Source organism: Ahaetulla prasina, chromosome 3 (assembly GCF_028640845.1).
Source record: "Ahaetulla prasina isolate Xishuangbanna chromosome 3, ASM2864084v1, whole genome shotgun sequence".
NCBI classification, from domain to species: Eukaryota; Metazoa; Chordata; class Lepidosauria; order Squamata; family Colubridae; genus Ahaetulla; species Ahaetulla prasina.
In genome coordinates this window covers 62,315,173-62,334,364 of record NC_080541.1, presented here as the reverse complement: position 1 = coordinate 62,334,364, position 19,192 = coordinate 62,315,173, and the positions used below count along the sequence as shown (strand labels likewise).

Sequence of the window (19,192 nt, the reverse complement as noted above, 5' to 3'; positions counted from 1 at the left end):
CTGAATGTGAGAGGATTGAAAGAAAATAAACAAGAAGATTTAAAAGAGATTTTTTTCAGAGGTTTTTGCACAATTGACTGGAGAGCAACCAATAGATCTTTTATTCAAAATTGATAAAATCTATTGTGTCAACTCCTGGGCTGCTAGACAGAGACAATTACCAAGAGATACTGTGATCTATTTTACAACCAGGAGGATTAGAAATGAAATTTTACAAGCCTCCTAAAAAAATAAAATCTAGATAGCAGAACAAGAGTTATTAGTGTTGAAAGAAATTCCTCCTAAAATGCTAAGAAACAGAAAAGAGTTTACTTTCTTGGTGAATGAACTCAGAAATCGACAGATACAATTTAGATGGTACGTTCCAACTGGATTAATATCATTTTACGCAGGAGAAAGATATCGCCTTAATACAGTTTGGAAGGCAAGGGATTTCAATACTAACGTTTTAAAGGCTGGAAGCCCACCATCACCAGATGTCAGGAGGAGAAGAGAAGCAGAGATGGCAAAAAAGTCTGAGAAGGAACGAAAGCAGATACAAGCACAAGTGGAAGCTGCAATTACTGAAGAAGATTTATTGCAATCATTGGGTACTCCCCAAATTCCAGAATTAATGGGAAAAATAGGAGATGCAAAAGAACAAAGATTGACTAGAGCAGCTATTAAACATAAAGAACAGGAAAAGATGCAACAATCTCAAGCAAAAACTCTATTACTAAAATTACTAAAACAGAAGCTGTGGGTGGGGCCAGGCCGAGGAGGAAGATGCAGGAAGACTTCCAGCCGATGCTCCAAAAGCTTCAAAGTGCCAAGAATGGCAATTAGATTCTTAACTTGGAATGTTAAAGGTCTAAATTCACCACAAAAAAGAAAAAAGATATTTCATTATTTGAAACAATTTAAGAATGATGTAATTTGCTTGCAGGAAACACATATTAGAATATCAGATCAAAAATATTTGATAAATTCAAGATTAGGCACATATTTTGTCGCATTGGCTTCAGAGAAGAAGAATGGTATAGTTATATACCTAAAGAAAGAACTAATAGCTAAATTAGTTGATGCAGATGCTCAAGGAAGATACATTGCAATCGAACTTTTAATAGAGGGGAAGAGAACACTTCTAATTGGAGTATATGCACCTAATCAACAGCAAGAAAAATTTTACAAATTTTTGCATACCAAAATAATACAGTGGAATTATAAATCATTTATATTAATGGGAGATTGGAATGGAGTATTGGATATGCGAAAAGATAAAAAAAGTACTTTTCGAAATATTTCAAGTTGTGCGAAATTGCCTAAAGCTTTTTTTGATATGATGGAAGATTTGGAGCTGAGAGATATTTGGCGAGAACGGAATGTTGAAGAAAAAGACTTCATTTTTTTTCCTGATAGATATCAATCCTTTTCTAGGATTGATTTTATACTAATTTCTACTGATTTTCTTTTCAGGGTAAAGAAGACGAAGATATGTTCAAGAATTTTGACTGATCATAGTCCGGTATGGATGGAATTTGATCAGGAAAAGGGAGTTAGGAGATCCTGGAGGTTAAATGAGAATTTGTTTAGATATGAAGAAAATGTAAAGGAACGTAAAAGACAAATGAAAGAGTTTTTTGTTATGAATAGGAAAAAGGGTACACGGATAAAAATGGTTTGGGATGCAAGTAAAGCATATATGAAGGGAATTTTAATATATATGGATAATAAATATGGATTTAAACAGCAGAAGAAGTGCAGGGATTTAGAAGAAGAAATAAAAAAGAAAGAACAATTACTTATACTTAATCCAGAAGATAAAAAAGTTAAAGAGACAATAAATGGTAACTATCTTTAAAGCGCTCCATGGCTTAGGACCCGGGTACTTACGAGACCGCCTGCTGTTACCCTTTGCCTCCCACCGACCCGTACGCTCTCACAGAGAAGGTCTCCTCAGGGTGCCGTCCACCAAACAGTGTCGGCTGGCGGCCCCCAGGAGTAGGGCCTTCTCTGTAGGGGCAGTGACGCTCTGGAACGAACTTCCCCCTGGCCTGCGTCAAGTGCCTGATCTTCGGACCTTCCATCGTGAGCTCAAAACATATTTATTCATTAAAGCGGGACTGGCATAATTAGTGATGAATTTTAATTGGGTATTCTTAATATTTTTAAATTTTTAAATTTAAATTTTAATAATCAGCCTTTAAAATTTGCTCTTTTTAAATGTTGTTTTAAATTGTATATATTTTGTTTTTATTTTGGCTGTACACCGCCCTGAGTCCTTCGGGAGAAGGGCGGTATAAAAATTTAATAATTAATAATAATAATAATAAATATATTACAAGGGCAGTTTAATATGCTGATAGCAGATCAGGTAGTGATTAATCTACAATATGTCAAGCATAATACATTTTGTAATGCCAACAAATCAGGTAGGTGGCTAGCATATGCAATAAGGAAAAAACAGAAATCACGGATTATTGGAAAGATAGAATATAAAGGTAAAGAAGTATGTCAACAGAATATAATTAAAAAAGCTTTTTTAGAATTTTATACAAAATTATATGCTAACGACCCAATTCAAGATATATAGATAAATATTTACAAGAAGAGAATATCTCTGAACTTACGCCAGAACAAAGGGAAGGATTGAATCAATCAATCTATAACCTCTGAAGAAATTATTTTAGCTATTAAGCAGTTAAAAAAAGGTAAAGCTCCAGGAACAGATGGACTAACTGCTGTTTATTATAAAAATCTACTGGCACTTTTTCTTGTTTAAAAAAAAACATGTATGTTTTATTGTGTTCACATGATGATTCAGTCTGGAAAGAACTGATCTCATCTTCAGATAAATACATTGCTAAATAAATAATCTGTTAATTGGCATAATGCCATATTGACGCAGGCAGCAAAACAAAATTTCTTGAGATCTATATATAATCCATATTGGCTTCTTATCACAGTAAAGTCAGATGTCTCACTTGTGTTCAAGGTCCTCCAAATTTCTTTCCAGAACTTTTAAAATCTTGGCCAACATCATCCCTTTTGGAAATTATGATTTCTAATTTGGAATTTTGAGAGCGGTAATACAATATCATGTTTAACGTAGTGTCATTTTGTTGCTTTGCTTTGTTAATATAAAGGGATGTCTTTTTTGAAGAGCACCATGTAAATATTCAATTCAAAACTTGCAAATATCATAGAATGCTACATTAAGATTAATGAGGTCAGAGCACAAGAATTAGTGTAATATTTTTTTCTCAAAAGGTGTGGCAAATAAAATATTTCATGCATTGTGACTCAAAGAACACAGAGGCTGTACAATACGATATCACTTTTAGTGAATTTTAATTATTAGCTTAGCATATTGCATTCTTTCAGTTTGGAAATCAACTAACTAAACAAAAAAAATATGTAACTTTCTGCAGTAATTCATTGCATTAGAAATCAAGTAGATTTCTTTTTATATTTTTAATCTATGAAATAGGGTTGTTGTTTTTTTAATAACTTCATCCTCAAGGAGTTTTGGAATTCCTTCAGAAAATTAGTTTTCAACATTTCACTTTCTGACTTTCTTTTAACAATTGCTCAAAAGCCATTTAAAATATTTGAGGAATCAGAGATAAAATCACATGAAAAACAAAATAAAACCTTGAGGTATTTATCAGTTAAAGCTGAGAAAGACAAATGGAAAATAAGCACGCAGTCTGCCAGATTTGCAAGCCTGGCTCCTATAGGATGATTGCACATTTTTTTGTGGCTAAGGGTAAAGTAAATGTAAATCTTGGTCTCCTTACTCCTAGTCTGGCACCTTAGCCACTGAACCACAGTGATGATATCTGCAATTCCTTATCTCTGCTATTCTCTTGATGAGAGGCTAACTGGATGCCTTACAGTTTCAGGTTTAACATAATATAGCTAGACAACTTGGAAGGCCTCTTCCAAGGTTTACCTGCATGGTAAAATGCAAGGAAATAACTTGTTACTTATTTTCTGCACAGATTACGTAGAATGTATTCCATATAAGATTTGTAATAATGTATTATGTGTCCAAATATTTTATTCTTTCAACATAGTGTATCTTAAACTGTACTCCATAAGTAATCTAACAAGTAGCACAGAATTATTTAAATAAATATTTGATGATTCAAAATGTTGATAATTCTGTGCGTGTTATCTAACCATGAAATGAAAATTCAATCTCAAATTGAAAGCATCATCAAAGCTAGTCAGGTTCCACAGTTATTCTGTGCAGTTGCCTTGTGAAGGAGAGGTTTGCTGAATCATTTTGACAAAAATGGTTATATTCTAGTAAGCAAACTGCTATAAATACTGCAATTTTCTGACCTACAAGAAGACTGCTATGACTATAAAGGCCACATTGTAGAAAGTAATTAATTGGATATGACTTGTTCACTTGGCATTCTGAAATAACCAAAGGGCTTTCCTTACCCACACATTCATAAAAATCGCTTGGCTGTGTAGCATGTAAGTATATAAATATGACAATGGTATACTTAATACATTTATTTCTGAAAAAGTTTATATTGAAAACTAAATCTATTATCAAATCAAAATTGAAATTACCTAGCATTAAGATAATATAGCAAGTGATTGCTAAGCAAATTCTGAGCATGTCTTTATTTGCCCCATGAATTTAGGTATGAATATATGGCAATGATTTCCAAAGATATCCAGGGATATTACTAGCATAGTTTGTCATTATATAGAACTTTTGCTGGTTTCTGTTTCTAAGAGGTGTTATGGTCCGCCAGCAGCCTATGGACCTGGCAACGGAATCAGACAGTGAGGAGGCTTGGGAGGACTATGGGCCAGTCTTGGAGTCAGGGGAAGGCCCGGACAAGAGCTCTGCATTGGAGGCAGAATGGGGCAGGGCCATCTGGGAGTGATACACGGATTCTGGAGCCTCCAGAGGCGGACAGCAGAGAGGCAGAGGAACAGGAGGAGCCTGTTCCTAGTGCGTGCATGAGAAGATGTGCCAGTAGACAAGAGCAGCTTAAGCAAAAAGGACGACTTGGGAGTAAGGCCAGAAGATGATTGGCCACTCCCATAAGCCTTAAAAGAGCAGCAACGAGCCGTTGAGGTCTTTGTGGAAAAGCAACATTGATTCCAGTGCTTCTTGTCAGCGTCTCTTGAACTTTGTGTGGGTTTTGCACAGCGGTTGATGATAAGGCCGAAGGACTGTTTATGAAGAACTTGTTTTGGACTAAGCTGAGAATGAATTAATTCTCAGGTGTTTTAATAAAATAAGTTTGTTCAGGACTGAATTGTGTTTGGTAATCACAACTTGGGCCTCAGTCACAACAAGAGGCTAGAAGCCATAGAACCTCACTTGCATACATGTAGAGAAAATAATTGCTTCAAGCAAAACTTACCTTGGTTTTATTTGAATAAATGGAAAATACAGTGTATGTTTCTGGACTGCCACATAGTGTAATGGCCACATGTAGAGCCTGGAGCCCTGGATGCATACGCAATTATTTGTTGTTGTGAAATACATCAGAATGTTTTACATTTTGTGCTCTGACAGATTCTTTCCTTCATGGTAATAGAGTCCTTTCCTATAGCCTTTACTTTTCTGGCCTACATTTTAAGTGGTATGCTACCTAAATCTTGAACTTTTTTTGGTAGCATAAATGCTGAAAGTATTGTGTTTTGTCATTCAATTGACTGTACAATTCTTTAGAATCCCATATTCCCTGGGGACAGGATATGTCACTTCCATTTTTTGAATGGGAGACCTCTTATGCTTCTGAAGAGCAAACTGTCTTCGCGGAACTGATTCTTGAATAAGAATAGTCAAACTCAATTGAACCAATCCATATAATAGCTAAAGCTGTGGCAGTGCCAAAATTTTCCAAAGCCCCCATGAAATATTTCATATAATTAGTGGAATGCTTCTTTGCCAATTTATTTATATTAAGCAGAAACAAGCACAAAAAATATATAACCTCTTTTTTTGAAACTGAAATGGAAGTTTTGGTTATTCCTCCATACGCTACCTCCTTGTTAGCTTTTAATGTAACATTTGATTGTCTATGGCATCATTTTATCTATGAAACAGAATTATTCAGATTGCAATTAAGTGAATATATTTAGATTAGTTTTATGTCAGTCTTCAGGCATTGTATTTAATACATATAATCCAAAAGCATTAAATATGATTTCTTAATATGATTTTACAAATGTATGTCAGGTATAGTGAATAATTATAGTAGTGCACTGACTACAGATTAATTGTCATTCAAATCCTTTTTAAATTAATACATTGTTCTGTTTTAACATACAAGAGGCATTTACAATAAAATATTTGCAAAGTTACTTCATCCCCCACTAGTTATTGTAGTTGTCAATTTATGTGTACAACTCTGGTCTTTGCAGTATGCTCTGAACTGTGAAAAGCCAAATAAGCAAATTTATTTTTCTATTCTTCTTTATTCTGGATTTGCTTTTTGATAGAATTTGGGTTTTTTAATTTTTTAGATGGGAAAAGAGATTTTTTTATTTTTAAAATATACTTGCACTTCTGCATACTATATTCTGCCTATATCATCCTCTTACTTGGTTTGGTTCCAGTTTGATTCCAATGTAATCATTGTTCAATGATTTATGTTTGGTTTTCTTGGGAAGATGCAGAAAATATTTCACGGGGGACACTTCTTTGAGATTCCTATTAACCTATTAAATCTGCAAATCCTGTTTACTTTTCATGCCCCCAGCTTCTGCCTATCTCTCATATGGATTACTCACACCCTTTAATTGTTTTGTGGCAAAGGTTTGCGGAAAGTGGAAGATCTCTAGCTACAACATCATTATCTACTTCATGCTTTGATGTGCAGCCACATATTTCTCTCCTCAAAAACAGTGGCTGCACATCAGTGGCTGCACAATCACAATAGTGCTTCTCCTATTGCCTGCCTGCAATGCTGAAATAATTAGTATAGCCAGTCTGATATAGTCAAGGAGAATGCTCCATTGATTGATTAAGGTATCCTTATCCTATTCAACACCAGGCAGTATAAATCAAAGCCACTACATGCTCATCCTTAAACATCCAGAAACATTAATCCCAAAGAACAAAGAAGGACAGGTAGTGTTACTATGGATTTTCAGTTGGAGGAAGCTAGTTTTTTATGCCATTTTGCCAACTGTGAAGACTGAATTTTAGTTGCCTCAGGGGACGATACAGGTCTCCCTCTATCTACCCAAGTAAGCATACTGTTTATTTCAGTCCTCTAAATCCTACTTCCCACCCCTGTTATGTTTCCTCTTAGAAATGGACAGCTCCATGGCAATTTTTATGTGTTCAATTATAAATTCGTTCATTCACAAGATTTAAAAATTAGTAAACAAAAGTGTGTTGAAATTGATTTATGCTACTTAAATTGGAGATGCTGGTGTCAGCTTTGGAAACCATATTAGGCTGGAAGCTTCCATTCTGCCACCTTCTCATGTGTGGGAAAGTAGGAGAGGGAATTTAGTAGAGGGGTTGTCTTTAGACATAATAGCATTCTTCCTGTCGGTCAAGGTCAGGCCGATCCTGCATCTAGAGAAGGAGTGGTCGGAATGCTGTCTCGAGATGGGACAGATGGTGATTGGAGCACGTGATCGACTGAGGAGTGAGGGGATGGTTTTGGGGGTTTTGATTTACTGAGGGAAAACCCGGATCTCTCAGATTTGGGTTTTCCCAGATGTGCCAATTTACCTATTCTAGTAAATAGAACTTTGAAAAATGCTTGCTTCAGAGTTTTTACTTGGAGTTGGGTTTTTTTCCTGGAATGCTGTGTCAAATAGCTGGGCTATTTGACACAGTGAATCTCCCAATTCTGTGGTAAACTGCAACTTGATCATATTCAAGAGAACTTGGAAATAAAGCAAATACTGAATGTTCATTTCTGTTTGTGTAGGGCTGCAGCTTGTAAAAATTCGTACTTTTTTGCTTATTCGTTTGATTGAACAGACTCTTTCCTTTGACCTTTCATTTCCTATACATAATTCTGACTAATATTTAAATAAAAAACATTGGTGCTAACTTTATAAGTCATTATATCAATTCATGTAGACTGGTATATTCCTTCCACACATTATATAATCATGTTGTATTTGACTTACAACATGTTGTAAGTTTCTGTTAAGTTACTTTTAAGTTACACCTGGTATAACTGGATGCATAATTTTTTTTCAAAAACAGTAAGCTGTTTCAAACTTAGACCATTTTCATAGCATGATGGATTTTCATCCTTGTAAAGTAGCAATCAGGCATATTATTTTGTTATTTAGCATGCTGGTCTGTCTGGGTTTCTACTGTGAGCTTAAAAGATTTCCTGTCTGCTCTGGTTCCAATGTAGATCAGAGGCCCTTCTCTTTCATTTATTTATTTATTACACTTTTATGCCATTTCTCTACTTAATTCACACATGTGGAGAAAAAAAATTGTGCATCTCAGAGACTCTGGATAACAGACATTGTTTTGAATATGTGGGGATTTTGTAAATATCACTTTATAAATATGCAGCTTGGTTGCAAAAAACAACAACAACAAAAAAAAACCCACCCGCTGCCAGTCCCCAAACAGTGCAACAGTTGTTGCTTCACTGTGTGTTAACAAGGGTTGTTGTTGTTGCCTATAGTATAAAATTCATATACAATTCTTCATTTAATGCACCTAAATATTTTGCATTTTACTTTGCTATTTCTTACTTTAAACCAAGAAGGGTAGTTGTAAGCAGCACAAATAGTTCTCGCTTAGCAACAACAGAGATCAGCAACTCTGTCACTAAGCTCCATGATTGCTAAACAAAAAAAATAGTGTAACTGCAATGGACCTATTATGTCTCTTCCTTATTTGTTAAATGAATCACTGAGTTGTTAAGCAAGACATCATGTGGCCATGACTTACAATTTTACTTCCTCTGTTGTCAGAATCCACTTGGGAAGCATGCAAATTCGGATCACATAGTAAATATGGGCTGGCTGAGAAGCACCCAAATGACAATCACATGAGTTTGGGATGCTGTTATGGTAGTTGATGTGAGGATAGATTGCAAAAGTGTTTTTATACCGTTGTAAGTTCAAATAGTCAACAAACGAGACAATTATTAAGCAAGAACTATCTATATATGACATTGCTACAAAAATTCCTAAAATTTGTTCAGGAATTGTATTTATGCAGAACACTGTGGACAATGGCAATAGTCAAAAAATTTCTTTGTTTTAAAATGTATTTATATATTCATCATTATAATATTTATAAAAATGTATCCATATGTCACCTATAGTATTCAGATATATGTGAGTTTATTGAACAATGTCATCTAGAGATCACCAGTCCTGAATATTTAATTTATATACTTGGTTGATTTCCAGTGAAATATGTAGATAAGTGATAATTTGTTTGAATGTATTTTGAACAGCGTGAACAAGAAGTAGAAGCTAATATTTGCTTTGTGTTAGCAAAATAGTTTCTTAAGTCATTTTAAATTGTATTCTAGTTTTTAATATATTTTTATTTGGAAGTTGACATGTGGTTGTGAACTTTTCCCCCCTTTATCTCTAAATTTCTATTTCATGTAGTTTGGCACAATACATTGTGATAGCATGTATTGTAATATCTATGATTTTATTGTGTGCTTTTTAATTCAGTTTATTTATTTGTCAAACCTAATTGCCAATTAATATGGTTGTCCACTTCAAACAACTTGATTCTGGGCAACATATAATAACTTCTGGAAATAAAACATATTACAAAAACAATTAAAATAGTAAATATAGATTAAAAATAAAACCACAAGCAAGAGAATCTCACACATAAGCTGCTATCTTGTCTACACCAGGCTTTTTGTCATGTTAAATTATTTTGAATTGTGTTTTATATCTTTCAGGGCATACAGGGCGGTTATTAAAATCCTTGTGTTTCATGAGTTTAACATTTCTGCTTGTGCACATCATCTTTCAAATCACAATAGCCAGCCTTGAAGCTGCAAAAACTATTCCACGTAATTATAACTGTGAGTATAATTCTTTTTAATCTTCTAGTATTTTGCATAGCTTATGTGGAAAGCATACTGAAATATGAATGTGTGAATCAATTTAAAAATTGATAGTTTTACTTTCCAATTTAGAAAAATCGTATTTTGGTTTGTCATAATTTTAAAATTATGTTTCTTTTTTTTAAAAAAAGAGTTTCTTCCTACTTTGTAAAGTTTTTCTATACAGTGTCCCCTAACCTAATTTTGAATGTAAACCTGTGCTAATAAAACAATAATGCGACTTTTCCTTCATGTAATACTGATACATATATCTTATTTGAGGGATCCTACAAGTCTGGAGGTGTTTTAGCACATTTGTCATAGGATATTTTTATGAAAATCAAGATAGCCATGCATATAAAACCAGGCAGACAGCTGTGGATGCCATGATTTATTTTAACCATATCCTCCAGATATTAATAAGTTTTGGACAGTGTAAATGTGTTACCAGCCTCTGACCAAGCCCACCTAGTTTTCTTAGTATAAACTATTGTAAATGTTGCATTGTGAAAAATTAGTGCAACAACTCCCAGCTAAAATTATACATAACCTGAGTTTTATTTAATTTCATTTGTGGCAATAGGGCTAAATTTTGGTAGCAATTTCTTGTTCCAAATAAAGTATGCAAAATTATTTTCTGTATATGCAGGTCTCTTCTTAATATTTAGAGTGAAACATGTATTGATGATGCTAGAAATCTTATACTTGTGTAATACTTTGCTTATTAATCCAGAATTTACAAAGATGACAGCCAGAAAGTCAGAGGAGAAAAAAATTAAGAGAAGAGCAATTTCAGTAAGTGTCTGGCTTACAAAAGGACTAAGTCTCAAAATTAATCATCGAGAAAGGGCAGAATGCTGAAACAAGAAATTTCAGATATTTGTTAATAAAGTATGTTTGGAAATGAATGGCTTTTGTTGTTAACGGGCTTTGAACCATCTTTAGGAATTTCATGAATTCAAAATAAACATTAGATGGATCATTATATTTCCTCACATATAGATTGTGTTATCCAGTTAATGAACACGTACCATTCACAATGTGAAAATAATTTTGTGTACTACCATTCACCAAATTATCTTCCTATGGTGATTCTTCCAGTCATAGTAATATAAAAAAATATTGATTTTCCAGCAGTAGGCAATATGCAGTCTTCAAAATTGGCCCTTTTTATCACTCTTGGATCCTATCTGGTCATCAATCAACAAACCAATTTGAAGTAAGAAATAGAAATACTATGCTGTATTTCAAGTTCTAACAATAGACATACTGCAATTAGAATAATAAATAAATTTCAACCAAGTTACCACTGAAACCACAACCCCATCTATATATATAAAATAGCTTTACTTAGTTCATAGCCTAAGTGCAACCACTGCTCATCCAAAGTTTATTCATCCCTGAGCCCTACAGTAACTCATGAAGAACCTATGTAATGCCCAAAACTGTTGTTTTAAAATAAAGGAAGAAAGAGAGGGGGGAGATAAATAGTTTAAAAAACATGTTTCTGATTCCTGTCAGTTTTTTATAACTGTCTTCTACATATGGATCTATTTGCAAAGATAAAAACTTTTTAAATTTATTAAAGTATATATTAAATTTATTATAAAATGTATTTAATTGATAACCTGCAAAACTCAAGCAAGTCAAGGCAACATAGAAGGCAGCATGGTGGCTCAGCGGTTAAGACTCTGGGCTTGTTGGCTGGAAAGCTGGCAGCCCAGGTTTGAGACCCGAGTGCCATGCGACGAGGTAAGCTCCCTTCCTTGCCTCAGCTCCTACCAACTGAGCAGTTTGAAAGCATGCAAATTTAAGTAGGTAAATAGGTAAATTCCTGTCACCAATTATTCCAAAGAAACTGATGATAGTAACAATCAAATGAGAAGGATAAGAAAAATACAAAAATCAAAGCAAAAATTATTTTATTATTATATTCAATATGCTTTTTTATATCTGCATATAAGACTTGTTATCTATCACTTCAGAGGACATATAAAGAACAATATTGTTAGGTTCTGGAAGTAACGAGGCTGGAGACCAGGGTAGTGACAACAGCTCTTTAATATAGGGTGAACCCAGCAACAGGCTGGGGGAAAAACCTCTCCTTTTATACAGTTCTACTGGCGGCTTCGTCCAATCAGCAACGTGCTGATTTCCCGCCCAAATATTTAAAGGTACATACAAGAATACATAACACTCCTCCCCTCCCAGAAAACACTTTGCCTCTATTTGCATTTTATTTACATGTTATTTTTCGACGTAGTCACGCAAATAACCTGGGCGTCTCCTAGTTCTTTCAGACCTGCGCGGTTCAGTCCTGGGTGGTGTTTTGAGCTGTTCGGAGGGTCTGTTTTCTCCTCCCAGCTCTTTCTCTAGGCCATCGGGCCCTGGATTATTTGCAGATTCTTTTTCTTGGCCATCCGGCCCTGGATTACTTTTGTAATTTTCCCTGTCGTTTCCCGGGGAACCTGATGGCGTCGCTGGACCTCCGGGACCTCAGCTAAGTCTTGCGCCTCCCCCGGGTCATGGTCAGCTGTGGGTTCAAATAAGGAGGGGTCATAATTTGTTTCCTGTGGCTTAGTTTGTTCAGTTATTCGTCTCCTTATCTGATCTATGTGGCGCCTCCATACTCGGTTGTCTTGTAATTCGACCAAGTATGACTTTGGGCCGGTTGCTTTTATTATTTGCCCTGCGAGCCAACTTGGGCCGTCCCCGTAGTTGCGGGCCCACACTCGGTCGCCTATGCCCAATTCCCTTGTTTTGTCTATTTCCCCCTTGTAACCCTCTGGTGTGTAATGGGGACTCAAACGGTCAAGTGGGCACCGGAGTTTCCGTCCCATCAATAATTCGGCTGGGCTTCTGCCTGTAGCAGTGCTTGGGGTTCTGTGCTGAACGGCCAGAAAGAAGTCTATCTTTGTTTGCCAGTCACCTGGCTTGAGCCTGGACAATGCCTCCTTAGCGCTCCGGACGGAACGCTCTGCAAGGCCATTCGACGCAGGGTGGAAAGGCGCAGAGAGGGCATGTCGGATGCCCTCCTCTGCCAAGTATTCTTCAAACTGGGCTGCCGTGAATTGCGGCCCGTTGTCGGACACCAGAGTGTCAGGCAACCCGTGGGTTGCGAATAAGTGGCGCAGGGCTGCGATTACTGCCTCGGCCGTAGTGGATTTCATGAGTATGATCTCCAACCATTTAGAGAATGCGTCGACAACCACTAGGAAAGTTTGGCCATGGAAAGGGCCAGCAAAATCAATGTGGATTCTTGACCAGGGGCCCTGGGGGCTTTCCCATTCCTGACTGGGGCCGTTGGGGTAGGGGTCTGGACTCTTGGCAAGCCTGGCATTTCCCCACCCTCTCAGCAATCTCTGAGTCCATGAGTGGCCACCACACATAGCTTCTCGCTAGCCCCTTCATCCGGACGATCCCTGGGTGGCCCTCGTGGAGGAGGTCCAGTACCTTTCCCCTTAGTTTATCGGGGATTACCACACGATCACCCCATAACAGGCACCCCCCTTGAGCCGAGAGCTCATCCCGTTTTTTAACAAATTCCTTGCGTGCCCGGCGCAGCGGGCCACCCTCTTTGTACCCAACCGAGTACAGTCCTTAACATAATGTCCCGGTATGATGCCCGAGCCACTTCCTTAGATGTGACTGGGCCAGAGTCCAAAGAGTCAATAAGCAGGATGGGCGTCCCCGGCGTAGGGTCTTCGATGGCCCCTGGTAGTGGGCATCTGCTTAACGCGTCTGCATGCCCCACTTCTTTTCCTGGTCGATGCTGCAGCTTGTACGAATAAGCGGCTAAGAAAATAGTCCATCGGGTCAAGCGTGGCGAAAGTGCCACAGGCGTTGGGCGGTCGCCAGCCAGTATCCCTAGTAGCGGTCTGTGGTCAGTCACGATTTCAAAATCCCGCCCAAAACATATTCGTGGAATTTTTTCACCCCTGACACAATGGCTAGTGCTTCTTTATCTAATTGGCTGTAGTTCCTCTCTGGGGAGGACATCGTTCTAGAGTAAAAAGCTATAGGGGCTTCTGTGCCGTTTGGAAGTCTATGGCTGAGTACAGCCCCACCCGTAAGGAGGCACCGCAAACCAGCACTAGGGGCAATGAGTTATGATATTGGATGAGCAGGCTGTCACTTGAGAGCAGGTTTTTTACTGCTTCGAAAGCCCTATTTTCCGACTTTCCCCAAGACCAAACAGTATTTTTTCCTAAAAGCCTATGCAGCGGTTCAGCAACGGTCGCTTTGTTTTTTAAAAAAACCGCGTAAAAATTCACTAGCCCCAGGAATGCCTGTAGCTCTGCTTTGTTTTTGGGCGCTGGAGCCTTTCTAATTGCCTTGACCTTGCTCTCAGTGGGGTGAATTCCTTTCTTGTCTATCCGGTAGCCCAAGAATTCGACAGATTCGACCCCTATCTGGCATTTGTTTACCTTGACTTTTAATCCGGCTGTCCGGAAAATGCCCAGAACCTTTCTCAAACGCTCCCCCAATTCCTCTACGTTTTCCCCTGAAATCAGGACATCATCGAAGTAGGGAACTACCCCTGGGAGCCCTTGCAGAAGTCGTTCCATTAGGTTTTGGAACAGCCCTGGTGCCACACTCACCCCAAATTGCAATCGGGTGCACTTGAAGGCCCCCCTGTGCGTTACAATCGTTTGGGCTTCGGCTGTGCGGGCGTCTACGGGCAGTTGTTGGTAGGCTTGGGCCAAGTCTAACTTTGCAAAGACTTGCCCTTGCCCCAAAGAGTGCAGCAAGTGTTGCACCACGGGAACCGGGTAAGCGCTTTTCTGTAAGGCTTTGTTAAGCGTCGCCTTGTAGTCAGCGCAAATTCTAATTGACCCGTCTGGTTTTATTGGGGTGACGATTGGCGTCTCCCACTTTGCGTGATCGACTGGCACCAAAATCCCCTGATTTATGAGCTTATCTAGCTCCTTGTCAATTTTTGGTTTTAGGGCAAAAGGGACTCTCCTCGCCTTAAGCCTAATGGGAGCTACCTGGGGGTCTAAGTTGAAGGAAATAGGGGTCCCCTTGTACTTGCCCAGGCAGTCCTTGAAGACATCTTCGAACTCGTTAAAGAGAATGTCTTTCAGGTTACAGTCACTTCTGTAGATGCCAGTCACTCCCATGCCCAGGGCACGAAACCAGTCTAGTCCCAACAGACTGGGCAGGGTCCCTTCGACGATCGTGATGGGCAGGGTCTTCTTGTGTGGTCCGTACTCGACTCGGACGGAGGTGGTGCTACGAACAGGGATGCGATTCCCTTGGTAGTCGTGGACTCGTAGCCGTTGTGCTTGCAGGTGGCGCTCCGCGACTGACGGCAGTGACTTCGCCAAAGTGTCCCAGGACATGATGGTGATCGCTGATCCCGTGTCTACTTCGAGCCGGCACCGTACTCCCTCTATTTTTGGTTTGGTGAAGATCTTCTTCTCCACTCGGGTCGAGGCGCGGCCTATGACCACAGTCGTCTGGTTTGAATCCGCGCCTTTTTTGTTTGAGCCAATCGCGGGGCGCCCTGTCGCTTCCCCCCTCTGGTTTGCCGATTTGAATATTCGGCGGAAGGTTGGGCGCTCGACAAACTTGAGCTAGGTGCCCTTTCTTCCCACCGCCGACATGTCGCGTCCTTAAACTTGCAGCGTTGGCGCTGGTGTTGACCACCGCAGCTTCCGCATTCGTCTCGGTCCCCTTTGTCGCGTTTCTCGGTTCGGCAGACCCCTTCCTCATCTTCACCGTCGGATTCGGTCTGAACCTCCTCCTGGTGCACTGGAGTTGGCTTCGCGCTCGCCTTTGGTGGGACAGGCTTTTGCAGTGTCTCCGCCGCTTGGGTGGACATTTCATGTGCTCTGGCTTCGTCCAGAGCGTTGGCCAGCGTTAGGTTGCTCTTTGCTAGCAGCCGCCGCCGCAAACGGATGTCTCTGACCCCTCGGATGAGTTGCTCGAGGAGCACCTCGTCTAGGTCGCGGTATCCGCAGTCCTTGGACGCTTTCCTTAGGGCGGCCATGTAGTCACCGATGGATTCGCCTCCATCTGCCTTCGCTCTCCAATTCAAACCGCCGCACGTATTTGGACGGCGTTGGTGCGAAGTGGTTTTTTAGTAAAGTCTGTAGAGTTGGCCACGACACCGATTGTAACGGCGTTGGCTCTGCCAGGGCTTCCGCGATATCAATGACCTCCGGACCACAGTGGCTTAAGAAATAAGCCCTTTTGCGGTTATCTGGAACTCCTTGCAGTTCGTTGGCTTCTAGAAAGCTTTCGAAACGGGTCATATACGTTCCCCATTTCTCTTTAGCCGGGTCAAACGGTGCGGGCGGAGTGTAACTGGCCATCTCCGCTTTTCTGCCCTGTGTTTGCTGGGTTCGGGTCTATCGTGCTTCAGCTCGGTTCTGGTTCTCCTTAGCCTCGAGATCCCACCTTCGTCGCCAGTGTTAGGTTCTGGAAGTAACGAGGCTGGAGACCAGGGTAGTGACAACAGCTCTTTAATATAGGGTGAACCCAGCAACAGGCTGGGGGAAAAACCTCTCCTTTTATACAGTTCTACTGGCGGCTTCGTCCAATCAGCAACGTGCTGATTTCCCGCCCAAATATTTAAAGGTACATACAAGAATACATAACAAATATATTTCACTTACAGGAAGGATATATATTAGGAAAAATGGCTTAACATTAATGAATAGTCTTTCCTTCACTGAATGTATTGTATTCAAGCAGTTGTTTATTTAGAATGTTTTAATTTAAACTCTTATTGAAACGTTACTTGACATTTAGAATAACCTAAACCAGGGGTAAGGAACCATGGTACTTTTATGATTTGTGGACTTTATGACCATGCTGGCTCAGAAATTCTAGGAGTTGAAGTCCACAAGACATAAAATACCCATGGTTCCCCACCCCCTGGCCTAAACGGTCCCTTCTCACTTTACGATTCTAGTTCTCATGTAATGCTGTTGAAGATGAAAATGATTTCAGTTGCATCTTTATCCAGAAGCCTAAAGCAGCAGAAGACAGATTTCCCCCCCTCTGGATTTAGAGCATTAGATGTTTACAATTAGTTTGAAATTTATTCTGGGATGTAGTTTAATTATGATGATATGATTGTAGAGTTTGAATTGATAGGCTTGTCAAAGTGTAATGTGTACTTTTTTCAGAATGTTAAATTGAAAAGGGGCACAATGTTCTCTGTAAATTTATTTAATTTGAAAGCTGAATAATCAATGTGAAAATTTAAAGTTAAATGAGTCTGTTAAATTATTCAAAATTTGCTAAGCATAAGAATTGTTTTATGCAAGTGGCCCAGTTAGATCTGTGTGTTATTTCCAGATCCAATCTGTGTTAGTTTTGAGAAAACCAGGGAGATTGAATAAATTTTGGCAATAAGTATATACTCCAAAATTTTATTGTAGCATACTAAAGGCAGATTTTTTTTATCATATTGGAGTTTTTATTAGTTGATGTAAGGCATTGACATCTTATTTTTAAGTCTGTTCATTGATTTCCAGTGGAAACTAGAATGTCTCTGAATGCATAAAGTTTGATGATTTCTTAAAACTTGTGGCAGTCTTTCTAGATATGCTAATTTTTATATTTAAATTTTAGTTACAGCAATTTTGGCAGCAAATATCTTGATTGAAAATCCCTTTTGTTTCAAATTAAGTTGCATCATGGTATCACTATAGCAAGCTGTTAAAACTATGTGAGGAAACAGACACTTGTAAAAGTGTTTTTTAAGTATGAATCAAAGGTTCTGTTTAATTTCATGCCAACTATAACTTCATAATAGTTCAGAAGGGAGTATTCACTATATGTCTGTTCTTGAAATAATAATGGCCTTTTTCATGAGCCATTAGTAGTGCGAAGGATTTTTTTCTGTTAACTTTGTACTGTCCATATTGCTAAAATTTTACCTTCTTTCTCTAGAAAATATTTTACTTTTCTTGTGGGTTGAGTTGCATTATCTTCTGTCATCTGTACTTGTTTATAGACATATTATAAAATATCATCCCTGTCTTAAAAGAATTTCCATTTCTATATGTAATATAAGCTATTCAGAAGAACCATATGAGCAGCAGTCTCTGTTTCTTCCATTTTTTTTCCTATGGGATACATAATGTTTTTTAAAAAACTGATTTGTGGTTCATCTCAGTGATATGCACCAAGGGAGGGGTAGCTAAAAACCACAGGCAAGTTGGCAATTGTGAAATGCAATTGAAGCCTTGCCCCTTTGAATGTATATATCATGTTTATTTATTTATATGGTCATTCAACTCAGACAAGATCATCTGGGCGGTGTACCAAAAGAATCAATAACAAATGCAAAATCTCCCTCCCCCCCAAAAAATCACAGCATTAAAAATCAACCAAAACAATGACATGGTAAGCCAGAACTAAAATATACCATAAATCATCTGATTTTGGCTATCATAATCTGATCGCCAAAAAGACATTAAGGGTTGTAAACCTAATCTTCTGTAGTTTCTTCTCCGGTAATATTACACTACTAACTAGAGCATACAAAACATTTACTAGACCAATTCTCGAATACAGCTCATCTGCCTGGAACCCACACTGCATATCGAATATTATGCACTTCCAGAAATATTTCACAAGAAGAATCCTCCACTCCTTTGCTCGCAACAAAATACCTTATGCCACCAGACTTGAAATTCTGGGTTTAGAAAATTTAGAACTACATGACCTTCAATATGACCTAAGCATAGCTCATAAAATCATCTGCTACAATGTCCTACCTGTCAATGACTACTTCAGCTTCAACCACAACAATACATGAGCACACAGTAGATACAAACTTAAAGGGAACTGCTCCAAACTCAATTGCAGAAAATATGACTTCAGTAACAGAGTTGTTAATGCCTGGAATGCACTACAGATTCTGTGGTCTCATCCTAAAACCTCAAAAATTTTAACCTAAGACTGTCTACAATTTTTTTTTTAATTGAAAAAGTTTTACAAAGATTTACCCCTCCTTCCCCCTCCTCCCTTCCCATCCTCCCCTCTTCCCCCGTCCCTCCCTCTCCCAAACCCCTTCTCCCCCTGGACTTCCCGGAACAAAATACAGGGTATTAAATCTAACAATCATAAGCTAAATTATGCTAACTATCTGTAAACTGCCATCCTCCCCTAGAACCTTAACTCTCCTTTTACAAAGAAAA

General features: G+C 38.5%; 1 protein-coding gene across 1 annotated transcript in view; it reads left to right on the top strand.

Moving 5' to 3' along the window:
• PIEZO2 (piezo type mechanosensitive ion channel component 2) overlaps positions 1-19,192 on the top strand; it is a 213,804-nt gene that overhangs the window by 76,644 nt on the left and 117,968 nt on the right. Inside the window, exon 3 of the mRNA XM_058177593.1 lies at positions 9,885-10,010. Within this exon, the coding sequence (XP_058033576.1) occupies positions 9,885-10,010 (126 nt within the window). The remainder of the gene's footprint in view (positions 1-9,884; positions 10,011-19,192) is intronic.